Source organism: Hippopotamus amphibius, chromosome 1 (assembly GCF_030028045.1).
Source record: "Hippopotamus amphibius kiboko isolate mHipAmp2 chromosome 1, mHipAmp2.hap2, whole genome shotgun sequence".
Classification (NCBI taxonomy): Eukaryota; Metazoa; Chordata; class Mammalia; order Artiodactyla; family Hippopotamidae; genus Hippopotamus; species Hippopotamus amphibius.
This window is the reverse complement of record NC_080186.1, coordinates 194057461-194077290: the sequence shown is the minus strand read 5'-3', so window position 1 is coordinate 194077290 and position 19830 is coordinate 194057461. Positions and strand designations below refer to the sequence as shown.

Sequence of the window (19830 nt, the reverse complement as noted above, 5' to 3'; positions counted from 1 at the left end):
TTGTTTAGCCTCCATGTGTTTGTATTTTTTGCAGTTTTTTTCCTGTAATTGATATCTAGTCTCATGGCATTGTGGTCTGAGAAGATGCTTGATATGATTTCAATTTTCTTGAATTTGCTGAGGTTTGATTTGTGACCCAAGATGTGATCTATCCTGGAAAATGTTCCGTGTGCACTTGAGAAGAAAGTGTAGTCTGTCGTTTTTGGATGGAATGTCCTATAAATATCAATTAAGTCGAGATGGTCTAATGTGTCATTTAAAGCTTGTGTGTCTTTATTTATTTTCTGTTTGGATGATCTGTCCATTGATGTAAGTGGGGTGTTCAAGTCTCCCACTATAATTGTGTTACTGTCGATGTCCCCTTTTATAGCTGTTAGCATTTGCCTTATGTATTGAGGTGCTCCTATATTGGGGGCATAGATATTTACCATTGTGATATGTTCTTCTTGGATGGATCCCTTGATCATTATGTAGTGCCCTTCCTTGTCTCTTTTAATAGTCTTTACTTTCAAGTCTAATTTGTCTGATATGAGTATTGCTACTCCAGCTTTCTTTTGACTTCCATTTGCATGGAATATCTTTTTCCATCCCTTCACTTTCAGTCTATATGTATCCCTTGGTCTGAAGTGGGTTTCTTGTAGGCAGCATATAGAAGGGTCTTGTTTTTGGATCCATTCAGCCAGTCTGTGTCTTTTGGTTGGAGCATTTAATCCATTTACATTTAAAGTGATTATTGACATGTGTGTTCCAATTACCATTTTCTTAATTGTTTTGGGTTTGTATTTGTAGGTGTTTTCCTTTTCTTGTGTTTCCTACTTAGAGATGTTCCTTTAGCACTTGTTGTAAGGCTGGTTTGGTGGTGCTGAATTCTCTTAACTTTTGCTTGTCTGGAAAGCTTTTGATTTCTCCCTCAAATCTGAATGAGATTCTTGCTGGGTAAAGTATTCTTGGCTGTAGGTTTCTCTCTTTCAGGACTTTCAGTATATCCTGCCATTCCCTTCTGGCCTGCAGAGTTTCTGTAGAAAGGTCAGCTGTTATCCTGATGGGTTTTCCCTTATATGTTGTTTGTTGCTTTTCTCTTGCTGCTTTTAATATTTTTTCTTTGTGTTGAATTGTCGTTAGTTTGATTAATATATGTCTTGGTGTATTTCTCCTTGGGTTTATTCTGTATGGGACTCTCTGTGCTTCTTGGACTTGGTTCATTATTTCCTTTCCCATGTTGGGGAAGTTTTCCACTAGAACCTCTTCAAATATTTTCTCAGACCCTTTCTTGTTTTCTTCTTCTTCTGGGATGCCTATAATTCGAATGTTGGTACGTTTAAGGTTATCACTGAGGTCTCTGAGGCTGTCTTCTAGTCTTTTTATTTTTTTATCTTTTTCCTGCTCTGTGGCGTTTATTTCTCCCATTCTATCTTCCAACTCACTTATTCGTTCTTCTGCCTCAGTCATTCTGCTGGTTAGAGCATCTAGAGTATTTTTAATTTCAGTTATTTTGTTATCCATTGCTGTTTGTTTTTCTGAGTTCTTATGAACTGTTTCTTGTACTTTCTCTAATTTGTTATCGAGATTTTGTATCATTTTTACTATCATTACTCTAAATTCTTTTTCAGGCATTTTTCCTATTTCCTCCTCATTTATTTGGTCTTGTGGGTTTTTTTCCTGCTCCTTTGCCTGCATGGTGTTTCTTTGTTTCCTCATGGTTGTCCAAGCTTTTGGGGTTGCTTGTCCTGGTGATAGAGGTGTTTATAGAAGACGGTCCAAGCCTCAGACTAATGTCCAAGTATTGGATTAGATGAATATTCAGTCTAGGAAACACATACATGTATAAGACACACAATTATTGAATCCGTTAGGACATAAGGCTCTAGAGAGACCTGACAGAACCCCAGTGTGCTATCAGATATTCAGAGAGAAACCCAGCAGAAATTGATAACTGAAACAGAACAAATCAGAGACAAAAGCAAAAGCAAACAAACAACAAATAACACCCTACACATACAAACATCAATCCAGGGAGATTTTGTAAGCTAGGATCAAATATAGAAATGAGCTGGAGTACCACCAGAGAGAATGGAGATTCTCAGAATGTAATTAGACAACTGTACTAAGAACTAAGATAAAGACAAAAGCCTAATATTAATACCAAGGCAGTGCATCATCTGGAGAATAGAGCAAGGAGTCTGAGCAGACCGATAGTGTTGCTTATAAGTATGTTAAGATAAAATACACTTAAAATGGCTGGAAGAAAGGGGAACAGAAGAGCGTAATGTGGTTGGAAATATGCAAAGAAAAAGAAAGGAATAGAAGTGTATAAAAGAAAGGGATGAAAGGAAAGTGTGAAAGATATTTTGTCCGTACTACCAAAAACTTAGCTAGATATAGAAGTATTTTAAAAGGCAAAAAAAAAAAAAAAATCCAGAACTGATCCCCGAATGGACCAGTTCAATAGGTATTGATACTACTATTTCTGTTTCCTTAGCGTCTCAGCTGTAAGTGTCCTTTTCCTTGCCTTGGGTTTTTTTTTTTTTTGCGTTATTCTGTGACCAGCAGAGGTTCCTTTATTGTTCGTCTGTAAGCCTCGGTGTGTGGGGAGGGAGAGGGTGCAATAGTGGCTCCTTCTCCTGGGAGGGAGTGAGCAGTGGCGCACTGTTGCTTCAGTCAGGCTTGGAGGTGCCTGTTGCAGAGGGCGCTGGTGGCTCAGGCGTACACAGAAAGTCTTAGAGTTGGGCCTCTCTCGGGGTTTTTTCTTTTTGATGCTGGTTTTTTTTTTTTTTTTCTCTCGGCAGCCTCCCTGCTGCTGGCGTTGCAAGGAGTTTTAATCTAGCCCCGCCCGAGCGCCTGAGGGTGCTTGTTATCCCTGAGCTCCTTATGTGGCCCCGCAGGGCGTCTCTCCGCTGCCTGTTGCAGAGGCGCAGAAAGAGAGAGAGGCTATGCGCGCGGCTCCTTCCCCCCGCCCGGGAGCCTGCAGCCTCCAGCCGCCATCATGGCCGGGCAGCTCTCAGGGATCGGCACTCCTCTCCGCGGACCTCCTCCCTCCTGTCCTCTCGGTCCGTCACCCTACCGGCAACAATGTTTCTCCCCCTGAACCAGCTCTCCGGTTCCCACGCTCCCGCTCCTGGACCCTCCGTTCAGCCGCGGATCGATGTCTCGGTCCGGGAACGCTGAGCTGCGCTGCGGACCCTCCGTATGTTTCTCACTCCCTCCCGTCTGCCACAGCTCCGCCGCTTCACCCTCTTTGAGCCCTTGTAGATGCCTCCCTACCGGCTATGTCAGGTTCTCCGCAGCCCTTTCCGGTGTCCGAGGCCGTCTGCTGGTGTTCAGCTGGTTCTCTGTGGGAATGACTGTGTCCTTCCGTGCATTCCCAATGCATCTGTGGAGAGGGATGCACTCCACGTCTCTCTACTTCGCCGCCATCTTTTTCTCCCCCAGAGACTTTCTTTTATTTCCTCCTCCTTCCTGGAAGGGTATTCTGCTATGTCATGTTTTCTCCCTTTCTTAGCTAGCATTAGCCCTACCTCCTTTCTTGGGGCATGATAGCAGAATGGCTGCTAGGGAACCAAGTGTGATTTATTCAGTAGAGGAGTGTGAATACAACAGTTTAATATTTTCAAAATTTTAGTCTCCTTACAAATATGTAATGCGTAAAGGCCAGAAGCCTTCCCCAGAACTTGTAGCGTTTACACAGTCATGGTAAAGTCTGTTGGATTGTTACTAAAAGTTGCCTATTTTAATACTATAATATTTGCTCCTTTCTAACTCTGTAGTATGTGCTTTTATACTGTATCACCTCATTAGTTCTTAATACATTGTAAGAACTTAAAATCAGTGTATGCTAAAAGGGTACATCAGGCGTTCAGATTCTTGGGTTTGTGTTGACACCACTAGTCTTTGGAACGGGAGTAGTTTCTTGGATTGGAAATCAGCACGCAGTCACAGAGATTCACTGCGTGGTGGCAGTGTACCCTGTTGGAGCTTATATAATACCAGTATTGCTTCAAATCGTTTTTCCTTCTATTGGTTTATTTTGAATATCTGGAATTTTTGAAATTGATTTATTGACCCATCTTTTTTCATCACCCTTCTAAATCTTTGTCTGTTTGTTTTTTCTGTTAGTGTTCTTTCCTTTTTTCCTGTTTCCCAAGTCACCCTAGTGTCTCTGACCATCACTGAAGGATCTGGTGGGAAAACTCTGTGGTGACTGCTGTTCACTGCTGCTGCAGGCACTTCGTAACTGGCAGGCAGTGCAGAGGATAGCTCTAGAGGGCTTATGAGTAACTTGGATAGTGAGTGTGGCTGGAGCCTTGAGAAGACCCTGGGTCATAAGGCCAGAGTCTCCACAGTCACAGTCCTTATAGGAGACGTGACAGGAAGAGCTGGGCTCCTTAAATAAATCAGGAATATGAACACACACGAAAGTCGATGCCCGAATGTTAGTAGCCATCCCCAGGAGAATACTGTTAACAGATGGATTTTGATTAGTGACATCATCAACTGCTCCCTCCTTGAAACATTCTCTTTCTTGCAGCTTCTGTGATGTAACACTTTTGTGGTTTTTCTCTGAACTCCCTGACTGCTCTTTCTTTGGCTGACTGCTTCACAGCCCTGTCCTTTCTCTTTTCTGTTTTACGCTCTACTCTCACAAAGCAGCCTCTTCCATACCCACTGCCCAACTTTCATGTCACATATTTTTACATCTCTTGGCCAACCTTTCCTTCAAACTCTATTTTTTGACCCAGCTGCTCATTTGACATTTACATGTAGGTTTTTCAAAGGCTTCTTAAATTTAATATGTCCAGTGACAAATTTATCATCTTCAAATCTGGTCCTCTCGTGTTTTATGTCTCAATGAATGCTACCACCAATACATCCAATTATGCAAACCAGAAATCTAGGAATCATCCTCAACACTGCCGCCTTACCTTCTATTCAAATCCACTCCCAAGTCATGTCTACGTTACCTTTTCAATGTCTCCAGAATCTGCCCTTTTTTCCTTCTCTACCACCATCACTCATTTTCAAGGTACTATCATCACTTTTCTGAACAACTATGTGACTTTTTATTGGCCTCATCTAATTAATTCTAGCCTCCATGTCAGTTTCCTACAAAATGTTTTCATTGGCTTTCTGTGGCTCTCAAGAAAAAATTAAACAACCAAAGTCCTTGACATGGACTACAAAGTCCTGCATTGTGTGCCACATCTACTTTTCCAGCCTAACTTAAAACATGCTCCCACCTTCTATATGTACATCACATAGTCTCCATTACAGTTCTCTCCAATTACGGGGCCTTTGGAAATGCTATTTCCTATGCCTGAAACAGTTGCCAGCTCCCTTCACTGAAGATCGTTTCCTTTGAATTCCTGGCTCTTGTAGTAAACTGTGCTTCTCCCATATATCATTTAAAACAGTAAGCATTTAATGCTTCTTTGTGTGACTATTTGTTATACCAGTAGCCTCTAAACTCTGTGAGGACTGAGACCATGTGTACTTCTGGTCACAGTTTTATGAGTTTAGCACAGTGTCTGGTTCCTGGGAGTTGCTCAACATATATATTTGTTGGATACATGAGTAGATAGATGGAAGAATGGATTTCTGCATAGGCATTAAGAGAGATTTAAAGGTAGGCAAGTATTAATGAGGTCACTACGGCAAGATATATGAGAACAGGCCCAGAAAGAACAGAAATTGTGTATACCACTTTGGTATCTGATAGTTCATTTTAAACTTTAAGAGAATGGAATACAACTCAATTAGTAAATGAGCCGACAGACCCCTTCACGTCTAGAGCTTTTCTTCTGCAGTGTTATTTTGTCCCCAAATCAAATATAAGCCACTTAGCAAGAAATATGGTGTTTGGGGGTGGTGATTGTGGAGCCTTTTTTGTTCTGCAGCATCTTCAAACAGATTGGATAGAGTCATTTTCCAGTCATCTGTGTAAAGGAGAGAAACATGGGTGGAGTAGTTAATGTTGGCAAAAGATTCAGAAAACTGACCGCTTTCCTATTAAGGGAAAGCTATGAAAAGCATAAACCACTGGCTTAAGCTTGGGGGAGGTGAGTGGTATAGGTCATCAGCAACCCCTGTTCAGAACAGTAGTTTCCCCTCCCACAACCAGGGAGCCAAGGAGGAGCCTGCCATTGTTACCACCTGTTGTGCATAGGCGATTAATTGTAGACTGTCATTAGCATGCTCCCTTTTGTTTCCTCTTAAATGAAAGAGTGTAAGAGCTCTGACAGATGTTCCCTCACCAAAATATTTTTTCCTTCATCATTTGCTTGCACAGATTTGTAATTCCCAAAGAAAAGCCCTTGCCAGGAAAGTAGCTTCCATTTGAACTACTTGGCACTGAGAATCTTGTCAGCATCAACCCAGGGTGATTATAGTTTAAAAATGCAAACGGGATTCTGGGATGAATCAACTGAAGGATAAAATTCATATGAAAAAGTGATGCTGTATAAAACCCTCATTAGGTGGCATCTATAATACAGGTTTCAGTTCAACCCTTCTTAAATCATGAGTTTATTGCCAGCAAAAGAGGAAGGTATGTGCAAAATTCAACAAACATTTATAGAGCTTTCAGTGTGTGCCAGATATTATTCCCAGTGCTTAGGATGCTAGCGGACATTATTACAACAAGATTACATTGTAGATTGGGATAAACATCCAAAAAGTTGATGAGGATGGAGCATAGCTTAATGGTAAGGAACAAAGTGGAGCATTTTGGAAAACACTCTCTGTTCTAGTCATTTGGGAGTGTTTTAACATAAGATTTGATTATTCTGCCAAAGCCTAATAAATATAAGTAGGCAACATATCTTTTATTTATATGGTAAGAGAAAGACAATAGGAAAAGGAAAATTAGAATAGACTACATCCAAAAGTGACAGTTTAAGGAATTTTAACTGTAATTGTGTCTTTTAAATTCTGTTATCAGAGAGGTAGATTTTTTAAACCTGAATTTTTCACTGCAAAAAATTGTGCATGCTTTGGTATAGTTTTCTTCTGCCATAACTTCCTTTTATTCTAGGAAAATGTTGAAAGTACAAACACCACTGAATCAGTGTAAACTTACTATGCATGTAATAAAATTATTTTGGGAAATAGCAATTTGATTCTATAATATTATCTACCTGGATATATTAAGAGGAAACTTTGAAAAGTAATTTTCCAATTGCTCTCTTCCTCTCATAACCAAAATTCTTGTCAAAGAGGCCTGATCACTTTCTGTACTTTCCTCTTGTTGGTCTGGTAGCACTGCTGTCAGTCCCTGAGGTTTCCTTTGCTTCTTTGCAGAAGTCAGGTTATTGGAACCCTAGGTGGTACAGTGTGAAAGTATAGGGCTTTATGGATCCGTTGTGGTTTGTCTAGATCAGATTTAAACTATGCATGATCTGGGTAAGGAGAGGGGTTACTACCTGCTTTTTGGGCAACTACTTTAAGGCACAGAGTCACAACTGCCACCGTGAGATGGTTGCTATGCGTTGGTTATTTAACAAGGATGACTGAGAAAAGTTACCAGAGACCTCATACACAATATAACATTTCTATGGGTTATGGCCGATTTACAGGGAACAACCAACTTGCAGATAGCCACAGATATAAGCCAGAGGGCCATATTCAGGTAAAACTGGGTCGTGTTGTCTATTTCTACATCTATTTGAGTCACCACATTGTATAGTCTCTTTAAGAAAGGCAGTCTGCAGGGATTCTTTAAGCCTGAACAATAAAAGGGCAGTGAGGATATTATCCAACCAGGATCAAATCATAGTGCTCAACACTAGGATCTGAATGGTGCCTCTGGTTTCCCAAAACAAAAATTACTGGTTTTATGTGAACAGTTTTCATGTATAATAGTATACAGATGGCTTTGTCTATCCCATATTAATTTAAATGAGTCAATTTTATTAACTCCTTTTCCCATAGAATCCACTGCATATCTGTCTCACAAATGACTAAATCAGAATAAAGAACACTTTTTTCTTAAATAATGTAAGCAAAGTGTTACCGAACGCTATTGTCTACATGAGAACTCTTGGTTTAAAATGGGCAATAATAGAATATAATAGGAGTTCTTTAGTAATAGTGGGTTTTTGTTTTTTTGTTTTTGTTTTTTTTTCATTTCTACCACACTGTCTTCTTTTGTCAGGAAAAGGTGCTTTTCTTGGATAGTTTCCAATAGCAGCAGTAAAGAGACATCACCAATATCATATCCCTCTTGATTGAGATTTGGCTGAAGTGCCATAGCAGATAGCAAGGGGAGACATGGCTGTGTAGGTTCACATTATTTCTTCCTTTTTGTACATCTGAGCCTTATGTTAGCAGTTTGGATCTGAAGTATTTTACAGACAGTCCTCTGGCACCAAGCTCAGATACAGTGTTCTTCCTACAGAGAGAAAAAGATGACTCATGATGGTGCTGTATGGAAAATTGTGAAAGGTTGCACTGGCAGTTTAGGTTGAATTATAGAAGCATCCTTTCTAGGACAGTGTGTTCAAATGAAGAAACTATTGTAATGGGCAGTTAGGTGCTGTATTTGGGTCTTCAGAATGTTAGAGAATGTTAGAGGGAAACACTGATCTGAATTACGTGTACGTTTTCAAATTGCTTTACCTTGCAGGAAAAAAGTGATGACCAAATTAAATAGCTGGAGCTCTAGTCTATTTCACTGCAGTTTGTCAACAAGCTTTCATGAAATGTTCTCAGGTGCTCTTGAAAATTTAGAGGACTTGGACTAAAACTTCTAATTAAATTTTATGTCTTTGATTCCTTTATTTATCCCATTAATCAAATAAAAACTGAAATTGTGTCTAGGAACTGACATTTTCTTTTCAAATATTAGAGAGATTTGAAAAACAACCTTTTACTAGCTGTCTTTCTATAATGCTAAGAGAAGTGCTTTAGTGAACTGGGTTCAAATTCCATTTCATCAGTTTTGAGAATTTTTTTTTTAATCACAAGTTACTTACTTTCTTGAACTTCAGTTTTTCCATCTTTAAAGTAGTATCTATAATATCTACCTGGTGATGTTATCATGATAAATAATTATGATGGGAAGCTTCTAGAATGAAATTAGAGGGCCCAATAAGTGTTCTCCCTTTTACAAGGTATCATATGCTAAGTACTGATTGTATGTTTGAATCAGTTGAATTTTTTTGTATTGTCGAATGATAGAGGTTATGGGATCATACTTACCTAATCAGGATGTTGTTAAATAGTGTTCTTGGTGTTCATCCTGAAAAAAAGAAAAACACAACTGGTTATTTATATCAGTGATGTAATGATTTTATTACTTTGAAAGATGTATTGTTCCATTTTTCTTAACATTGTTGCCTCACAAGGGTTTGCTTTAAAAAAAAAAAGTTTCTCATCAGAGACATGATTGTAGTTAACTATGTGATTACATGTTAGTACAGTCTTAAATTCTTAAACTGACAGCTGCTTACAGCATGGAATTTAAAGTACCGTCCATTCTTGGTGACCTGCTGTAGAAATTAACCTGTGTTGATGAAACAGTATTTTGTAATCACCTAAATAATCTTTCTCTCCCCATGCTGAAATGAGCTTATAATAGTTTAGCAAAGGCCATTGTCTTATCCATTCTTGAGCAAACTACATGTTATAAAAAAGAAAAAAAAGTTACTCATTCACTATGAAGAGTCTTAAATTTTATTTGAAATATAGGACTTGGTCTCATAGTTAGAAAAACAAAGGTATGAAGTTTGAAAGACTCTCCAGAATCACAATTTAAGTGGATTAAAACTTAATGGCAAGAAAGATACATAATTATTTCTAATCATCTGAAAGGCATAAACTTGAAGATTTTTAATCCTAGTTCTGACACTAACTACTTGGCCTGAGGTGGATCAGTAACCTTTCTGTGAAAGTTGTCATTTCTGTAAAAAAGATTCAGTGCCTGTTAGACCTACTGACAGCATGATTGTGAGAAGAAAATGAAGTAATACAAAAAAGTGTGCTTACTTCTACTCAGCCAGCCTAAGGGAGACAGACCTTGGAGATTTGGCTTCTTCCATTGAACCATGCAAATGACCCTTAGAAACATTATCTTCTTTATAGAAAACTTGGGCTTTCAACATTATTCTAGAAACCAAACTGTGGTACCAGAATACTTCAGAACAAAGTCACTGATACCTTTTATAGTTGCAGAGAAAAGAATAAGTTACTTTTTTCTCTTCTTTGTTCTATTGAGCTGTGGTCTTCAGAGCTTTCACCTGAAGGCTAATTATTGATCTGATACACACAGTGTTTTTTAATGTGCTCATTTTTTAAAAAGAAGAGTTTTACCTTCTTTTCTTCTAACAGAATTATTCTTTATCTTAAAAATGGGGCATAGTAAAATCCTAAATCAAGAGAATGATGGTGCGTGGTAGACCACTGGTGAGGTGTCTAATGTAGACTCTCCAAAAATAATTTTGTAAGATACTGTTTATTCTGTAGAGGATCTATGTCATCATCTCTTTTCTCTTTTTTAAACTGACTTTAACAGAAAAGGAAAGAAACATTTGAAATCTGAACACATTCTTATTATTAGAGAAGTTATAAGCCAAGAAATATAAATCAATAGAAGAAAGACATTCCCAAGTTGTTCTGTCATTTAAAATTACGCAACTGATGATGAGCAAGAATTACAATACAGTTCTGATTAATTCTGAGTATAAATAGTGGTTTCCTTTATTCTGTATATGTAACCATTATTGTGCTTAGGTGTTTTTTTATATAATTTTTAAAAAATACTTTATTAATTTTATTTATTTATTTGCTGCAGTGGGTCTTTGTTGCTGCACACAGGGTTTCTCTAGTTGCAGCGAGTGGGGGCTACTCTTCTTTGCGGTGTGCGGGCTTCTCATCACGGTTGCTTCTCTTGTTGTGGAGTACAGGCTCTAGGCACACAGGCTTCAGTAGTTGTGGCACATGGGCTCAATAGTTGTGGCTCACAGGCTCTAGAGCGCAGGCTCAGTAGTTGTGGCGCATGGGCTTAGTTTGCTCCGTGACACATGGGCTTCCCGGCCCAGGGATCGAACCCGTCTCCCCTGCATTGGCAGGCAGATTCTTAACCCTTGCACCACCTAGGAAGTCCCTGTGGTGTTTTGTTTTGTTTTGTTTTGTTTTGTTGATCAAAAGAACCAGTTTGCTGAATTTGACATACCTATTTATGCCCGTAATGTGTCTATTCCAGAAACAACTTGAGGTGGCTTATAATAAAACCAAAGATAAACCCCCAAAATTATAAGTACAAATTTAAAAGAACTTCTGTTTGGTTTGCATTTCATTGCACCCTTTGGTTCCTTTGGATCCTTTCTTGTTATAAATATATGCTTAGCTACTTTAAATTTACTTTTGTTTCATATTTGCTTCTAAGTCATTAATCGTTCATATTGTCTCGGGTGACTGTGATGCATGAGGCAGACTGCCTGTGTTCAGATCCCAGCTCCTACACTTGTTAGTACAGGTGGTCACTAGTTAAAGTGGGAAAGACAGATTTTTTTCAATAAAAACTGTTGCAAATAAGGAAGGAGGTCCAGCATGAACTGAATTCAACTTTGCTGAAACAAAAAGCAGGAGACCTTATTTTAAAGGCTGGGCTAAGAGAAAGGCACTGAGGGGGGTTGGGGGAGTTAGTCCATGTGACTAGGCCATCTGGATTTGTTGATCCACACTCATCCAGAGGAAAAACAAATGTCCCCTATCTTTATGACAGGAGGCAGTGATGTAAGTTACAGCAAGGCATCCCCTGGCTGAGAACTAGGGCAGAATTATCTCCTTGATTTGAGAAGACAGTTCTGGGTGGGAGATTTACAACTCAAAGAGGCAGAGAGAAGATTTACAATTGCCAGCTTTCTAAAGTAACTGCGCTAAGAGGGGTTCAGGAACCTATCTGCCTATTACCAGGTTTTGGCTAGAATGAATAGTGAAGTTACTTAACCTTGGTTTACCTCGGTTTCCTCATCTGTAAAATGGGGATAATGATAATACCTGTATCATGGGAATGTGTTTTAAGGATTAAAGGGGTTAATACATGTAAAGTGCTTAGAGCAGTGCTTACACATAGTAAGCTCTCAACAAATGTTAGATATTACTCTTAATATCTTTAAAGGAGTTATAATAGTATCTGTATACCATATTGGATTTTGTTGTTAAATGATATAATTGAGAACCATGCCTGGCACATAATAAGAATTCAATAACTGTGGGCTGGAAATAGGATTAGTAGCAGCAGCAGCAGCTATAATAACCACTAAGTATCTTTCAGTCTCAAATTACTCATAGCCCAGGATTATCAAATAGAAGGGAATCTTGAGTTTATTATTATTTCTGTTAGAACAGGGTAGGTCTGTTTTGTAACGTTAGTAATTCAGAGATTGGAAAAATATTTATGAGCAGTCTTGTACATGATTGCAAGATCTTTAAGCATTATTTTGCCAATATAGTTCTTGGGTTTTGGATACAGAGGTCCCATCTCCAGCATTTATGTGGCTTAACCTTCTTGCTATGCAACCGTCAGCATTTCCCAGCCTGTTTTCTTCTTATCAAAATAAGAGTGAATCTAAATAATTGTGAAGCCTTTTAAGAAATGAAACAATTTGTTCAGATAGACTAACTGATGTGTACAAAAGGAGTAATAAAGACTGAATCGTATTTCTATAATTTTTCGAATTTTGAGATACTTCTTTGACATGTATTTGAACCCCTTTGCTTCCCACCCAACATAAAAGTGAAAAAACAGGTACAGATTTCACAATTTTAGGGAAACCCAGATGATCTCTATACATGTTTGTGGAGTCCCTTGATTCCAGCACTGTGCAGTAATAATCCATGAAGTAGGAATTATTAAATGAGTTTAGTCTCTGTTTGTATTGGGTATATTATCAATCATAGCACATTCTTCATTACCTGTGGATTTCCATTAAAGAATTGAAATGCTAGGTCAACAGATGCCCATTCTCCTGAATTTGCAGTTTTTGTCAATAAAAATTCTTGTCGTTAGTATATTTGATAGGGGAAAATGGCAATTTTGGTAAGAGACTAATAACTAGAAAAGAAAGAATAACTTGAGTTAATGTTGATTTCTTCAATGCATTAGCTAAAAATATTAAAGGGAGAACAACCAAATATAAAATATTTTAAAACCAACTTGTATTCACTGTATCTTTTTAATATTTTGGGTAGTTGTAAACTGATTCAGGAAATTAAATATTTAATTATGCAAATAGCAAAGATGGTCAAAACTGGCTCCTACTATTTTAAAGTCAGATGCATTGAATTATTTTACTCTCTCTTTAGAAGCAATTAAAATGTTGCCTTTTAACTGTGACGGTACTAGAAATATTACTCATGATAATTGGCTTTATAAATAGGGTTTGACATCGTTTAGGAAAGAGTCAAAAAAAAATGTTTAGGGAACCTAAGTTCTAGGCTTAGCCCTTGCATTAACCTGGTGCCCAGTATTTGGCAGACAACTTCAGCTCACTGGACCAGCAGTTCTTCTTCAGTCATAGAGCCCATGCTTTTACAAGTTATTTCTTCTTTACTAGCAGCAGTTTAATTCGAATTTTGTATCTTTCTTTCTTTAATAGTCTGATACGTACTTCTGCATGTCAATGCGTTTGCCAATGGATGAGGAAGCCTTCGTGAGTAAGTATTAATTGGATGGTGTGGAGGGGTGGGCAGTTGACGGAAGGGCAGCTATGTGAAATCAGTGAATGTTTCTCTTTGATGGTTATGAGCATATTAATCTTTTACTGTCAGTTTCAAAAACGCATTTATAATGCTTAATGCAGAAACAAACAAGTGAGCCACTGAGAGACAGGATTACAAACTGTATCTGGAGAGACTCGTGAGTAATAGTAGTTAAGGAGCTGCATGCAGATGTCAATGGCTGCCAATACCATGTGGTCCCATTTGCAGAGTATTGGCTTTCTGTCTGTGGCTGGATGCTTAATTCCGCTCCACTCCACAGACTCTTTATTTACCTGCTGGTTCATGCTATAAATCGACTGCACTTAGAATCAACATTGGGGAATGTAAGATTTTACCTGTCAGAGAGGTAGATGGATAGGAAGGAATGAAAGAAGGAGAGGATGAGAGGAGGAAAGAAGGGAAAGAGGGAGGGAGGGTAGGAGGGAGGGAGGACAGAAGGAACATCAGTCCTATTGTCTATATTATAGAATAAGAGCACTTGTAAATGACAGCTCCTTCCCCAGCTGAGCCTTTAAATCTGATAGGAAATGTGACAGAGCACCATCTGTTTTCATCTAGGTGGTTTTAATTTAAACATTCCTTGTGACAGACATCTAACTGTTTAGGGAAGACGAGTGATTGGCAAGTTATTCATGGATTTGCCCCCCTCCCTTATTTTTCTGGTTTGAGAATTGATTTTGGAGAGAAAGTGATGGTAATGAGAGTTGTACTTTGGTCCCTTGAAACTAATCTTCAAGTGGGCTGTCTGAAATGGCTATTATGTAAATTGTAAAATGTGTACAGTAGCCTTGGGGCCACCTGAGGATGAACATTCATGAGGTGTTCCCCACAGGAAAATACATTCTAGATCTTCAAAGCCAGAGCAATGTGCATCTATTTTTTTCACACACTTTGGTGGCAGTCACAACAGAAAATACAACCTGTATCAGCACTCTCTAAACAAAACTTGCCCCATAGTTAATTCCTAAAAATAAGTCAGACCTTGCAGAGTTGTGCGTTGTCTGACTGATGCTCCTTTGTGTAATAATTGAACGTTACCAGGAAAAAAGTTAGGAAGTATGGTGCTTCCAGATTCTGAACTTTAAAGAGGGAAAAATAAATTTAAGTTCCTAATTGCTGTGCTTTGACTAACACCAAAAGTGATTTGGATATAAATTCATAATTAAATATCCACAGTAAAGCTTTCCTCAGTTTTATATTCACATATTCGACAGCTTAGGAGAAAATAATGTTTACTAATAAAAAGGAACTGTACCTGATGTTTTTCTTTACTAATTTTATATTTTGTTTGTCGAAGTTCAGGGGTAGACTTGATTCCTCCTGTTTTTGAAGCGAAGGCCACTCTACACACCTGTATAAATATGGTAGTTGTGTTTCAAAGCAGTACTACAGGTCTCACATTAATAGGTTACTGGTTTGTTTTTGAAGGTGATGGTAGTAAGTGATTTCAGAGCTGGTGACTCTGAGGCCTATAAATAGATATCCTGGAATGTGTTAATGCTCTCCTAATATAAATGTGTTTGCTTTTCCGTGATTTGAAATTGAAAATACAAGGCGTTATATTCAGTCAAGAAAAATATTCACAGGAAACGCATAAAGGGCTATGTTAGAACTAGGGTGTTAAACGTTTGTCCATTTTTCTTAGGTAACTCTCGTCTAAGATTAAACTGTTTCCAGTTCTAAGGTCCTTAAAGGATCTTATAAGAATAATAACTATTTTCAATATTTTTTCTTTACTTTATTGCTGGGAGGATTGCCTAAATACTAAACATTTTATCACCTGTTCAAAACATGATTCTTTCATCTTCAGTGTTAGTCCTTTAATATTCTACCCCCAGGAGATTTGTGGTTACCATTGTTTATGTAATTCAGCAACCACAGAAGTTTAGGTGTAGGCAAAATAAAGTTGGAAAATGAAAAGCCAATGAGAAGTACCAAACAATGATTTCTATAGGGGAATAAGTAAGGAAAAATTTGCTTGTGTAATCTCAATTTTTAGGACAACACTGTAGGTTGTCCTGTTTTGTAGAGAAGCAGAGACAGGAGCATCTGTGTCTGTGATGTAATCAGGTGCCAGGACAATAGTTTGTCCTATCATAGCAGTACTTGTTCCTGTGATCAGCCCACCACCAGCCATCGTTTACTGAGGACTTGCCAGACACTAAGATACTGAAAACTAAGCATATTTAAGCCATTTTACAGGAAAGGAAACAGAAGGTCAGAGAGGTTAAGGAACATGCCCAAGCTTTTTACTATATATGTGCTCCCTGCGTGTATGCCAATTAAATCATAACAGATTTAGGTGTGGGGAGAGTGATACAGGGAATAAAGGGGAAAAGTTATCGAATGGATAGAAGGAGCTGAAATATAGCAGTAGCACATCTCTATCTTCCTCACATTAAAAACAATTATTCTTTCATTCCCTTACCTTCATTCCCCACTGGGAACACTCTGGTCAGTTCTGCCGAAAAGTAAAATAAACCTCAAACCATCTTACCAAATAAAACCCAATACACATGAAGATTTAAACATTTTCCGAAGGCAAAGGGCTTGGATATACAGGTTATATGTTGGGAGGGTGATTATACATAGCTTATCCCAATTCCCAAACTGAAAGTTTTACTTGGGGGGTAACCAAGGCTTTCCCATGAATGAAATGTTGACCTTTTTGTGGGTTGTCTGAAATTCTCGGGGTCTCGGGGTGCCTTATAAGATTAAATATGGTTGAAAATGAACACTTGTAAAGATGTATAAAACTTTTTTTACTTAAGACATATCATTTTATACCTTCTGTTTTCATTATCTGTGCCCTTCATGTTTTTGAGTGCCAGCAAGGTATGTATCACAGGATATGGTAGGGACTCAGTAATTGCTTGCTTAATACATGCGTGGACCCTAAAAAAAGTGGTTTTGGTTTGCCCATTTTATAAGGCAACTTTTTTTTTTGATGTCTTCTTTTCTTTTTTTATATCTTTATTGGATTATAATTGCTTTACACTGTTGTGTTAGTTTCTGCTGTACAACAAAGTGAATCGGCTGTATGTATACATATATCCCCTCCCTCTTGAACCTCCCTCCGACCTCCTCATCCCACCCCTCTCGGTCATCACAGAGCACCAAGCTGATCTCCCTGTGTGATGCAGCAGCTTCCCACTGGCCATCTGTTTTACACATGGTAGTGTATGTATGTCCGTGCTCTTCTCTCACTGCATTGCAGCCTCCCCTTCCCTGCTGCCCGTTCTCTACATCTGCGTCTCTATACCTGCCCTAAGGCAACATATTGAATAGTAGACAGTTCACTCTTTTATCTGAAATTATATTCATTTGAATATAAGGCAATAACTTTTTTTTTTTTTTAAGAAAGCCACTTGTTCATAAATTCAGCAAACTTTTAAAATTCTGCTGTGTGCCAGTTATAGGGCTCGGCAGTGGGGATGTGGTATGATACAAATTCAAGGAAATCACAGCCTGGCAGGATTCTAGAAGACAAGAATACAAATGTTACAACATATGAAAAGGACGTTCTCCTTTCACTTTTCAAATTTAAGAAAATCACAAAAGGCAGACTGCTTATTAGGACTAAAACTCTCTTGATGGTGGTAAAAGCCAAAATTGCGTTTGAGTAATTGATAATTTTGGCTTTATGCTTGTGTGACTAATTATGTAGCTCATTTAAATAAACATATTTCTTAATTTTGAGAAGATACCATCACAATTGTCATGCAATTTTATGTGCATATGCCTGTAATACATACACATAAGCGTACCCATCATGTTTGATATGTTTATATGTTGGCATTGAATTATTAAATATGAATTAAAGTAGCTGTTTGAGAAAATACTGTGATGAAGATAAGTATAATTTTTATATTTTGAACAAAATCATAGCTTTCCCTAGAGCATTGCTTTTGTTTGTTGTTTTAATAAGGAACCACAGAATTGGAATGAGTGAGGGTATGATAAATTCTGCATTTGACCACTGAACTGTGATGCTGTCTAAAGGTGTTTTATAGACACCCAGAAGAATTGGCTCTGACAGCAGCCCACTCAGCCAAGAAATTTGACTGTCATCTTCATCCACTTGCTTTCCCTCACATGGATGACCAGTAAATAAATGTGTCTTTTCCTTAGTGAATGATGGCAGGTCCCTATCTATCAAATTGCACTACACAAATGAGAGAGAAGCCACTGAATTTAGAAATAGATGAAAATTAATCTAATGATTCATTGCTTTTCATTTTCTTGGGCTTCTCTGTTGCATGTAGAACAATTTCTACTGGAGAATTATACAGTTAGACTTGAGTATTTCCAAATGTGACCTTTCTTAAACAAAGCACGTGTTACGTAATGTTGGGATACTTCAGAAACTGCAGGTACAATCTAATTTCAGTCATGCTTATGGGTCAACTACATAGTATGGCTGTAAAGACCAAGGTCTGGCAGGGTACAGTGCTCATTTATCCATACTTTATGGCTTTGACAGCAGTAAATAAAGGGTGTGTGCCTGTTCATGTGTGAGTCCCAATCCCCATGTAACCACTCTGTCACCTTTCTGCCTCCAATTAGTCAGCTGCATATGCTTTCCCGTCTCTCTTCACCTAGGATTTTCTCCAACGTGAATAATTTAATCTCTGACTTCCACATGACCATTGGGTACCTTCCAGCAGGCACCCTCGGAGGCTATTCTAGTTTCTTAGTGAAAGCTACTTGGAGAGAGCTGAAATAGCACAAATAAGATACACTGTACTGGAAGTCTCTGATGAGTGGATAAAACCTCATTTGTTTGGTCATGATCATGAAGGAGAAGCTGGTGCTGTGTCTCAGCATATTTCTTGAATGTCCTCTATCCTTTGGTCACACAAATACCCACATTTCCAACATGACGACCTCCCAAACCCCCAGAGTTTTGTCAGCTAGGAAAAAAAGAGTGGAGGAGTAGAAACCATTTCATTATATTTTATAAAGCTGAGAGTGAGGAATGTCTTCAATTTGATGCATCTAGAGGTCACCAAAAAGTAGTTGACATGTTGACAAAGCTGCTTTAATGCAGTAATGTCAAAATACTGCCGCTCCCCACTCCCTGGAAAATGGCCAATTCGGAAAGCCCAGGGTTGAATCAGGTTTAATGTGTAAACGTCCTTCAGTGCCTAGGGGGTCTTGGCATTTTGACAGTCATTCTGAAGTAGCCACTTCAGCTGTTTCGGTGGGGACAGTTTCAGTGGCCAACTCTAGAAAGACCAGCGTGAACTGTTTTAGTCAGAGAAAAATTCATGAGAGAGATGGCAGGGTTTGATCCGGACCTGGGAAGATGGTCTATCTGGACTGGCAGGAGGAGGAGAATATTCCAGCTGCCACCCGTATGAGTACTGAAGGAGTGTACTGGGCACAGGCGTGAGCCTCGCCGCTTGCTGGCTGCGTGGCCGTGGGCGGTTACTCAGCCTCTCTTTCATCTAGGCTCATCTGTTTGAGGGGGAAAGGACCAGACTCTTAGGGTTGTTGTGAGCGGTAAATGAGCCACACACAGGGTAAGCCCTCAGTAAACGTTAGCGGTTATGGTTGCTGGGAAAGGAGGGCAGCCGTGAGAGCACAGAGTGTATGTTGGAGATTATCTTGGAACCGTGGCGAGATCGGAGACTGCTGTGGTATTCTGGAAAGGCAAGAAGGGGAACGTGGATTTGATTCTGTGGGAAATTAATAGGGGGATATTATAGAGATGACATTACAAAAATAGGGCTTAATGAAGCTTATGCTATTTTATCTTGCATAACCTAGCTGGTAAAGTCTATTTATTGACTATTTAGTTAATTCTGGCATATACCAGAAAGTTTCTTTTTAAAAGGTATGTCATCTAGAAGTTTAATTCCTTTTGTGCTGCAGTTCCTTTATTCCGCGATAAGGATTATTTCACCTGAAATTTGCGTTCAATTTATAGGCTTGCTCAGGTGTCTTATTTCTTGGTTAATTTGGCAACAGCAGCTTAAAGTCCTCATAAACCATGTTAAGGATTTTTTCTGAATTGTACATCATTGTCCAAGCTAGCGAGAGCTAATGATGACTTTTCTATTAAACTATCTGATTAAAAATGTTCAAGCAGAGGTCTTTATTTTAGTGTAG

General features: G+C 38.6%; 1 protein-coding gene across 14 annotated transcripts in view; it reads left to right on the top strand.

The window, feature by feature from the left end:
• The window catches only part of PAM (peptidylglycine alpha-amidating monooxygenase), a 275420-nt gene that overhangs the window by 148166 nt on the left and 107424 nt on the right, over positions 1-19830 (top strand). For all 14 annotated transcript variants that reach the window (XR_009054246.1, XM_057738350.1, XM_057738340.1 and 11 more), the window contains one exon: positions 13593-13650. Coding sequence is in view for 13 of the 14 variants with exons in the window: in XM_057738350.1 (XP_057594333.1) it covers positions 13593-13650 (58 nt within the window). In the remaining variant the exon portion in view is untranslated. The remainder of the gene's footprint in view (positions 1-13592; positions 13651-19830) is intronic.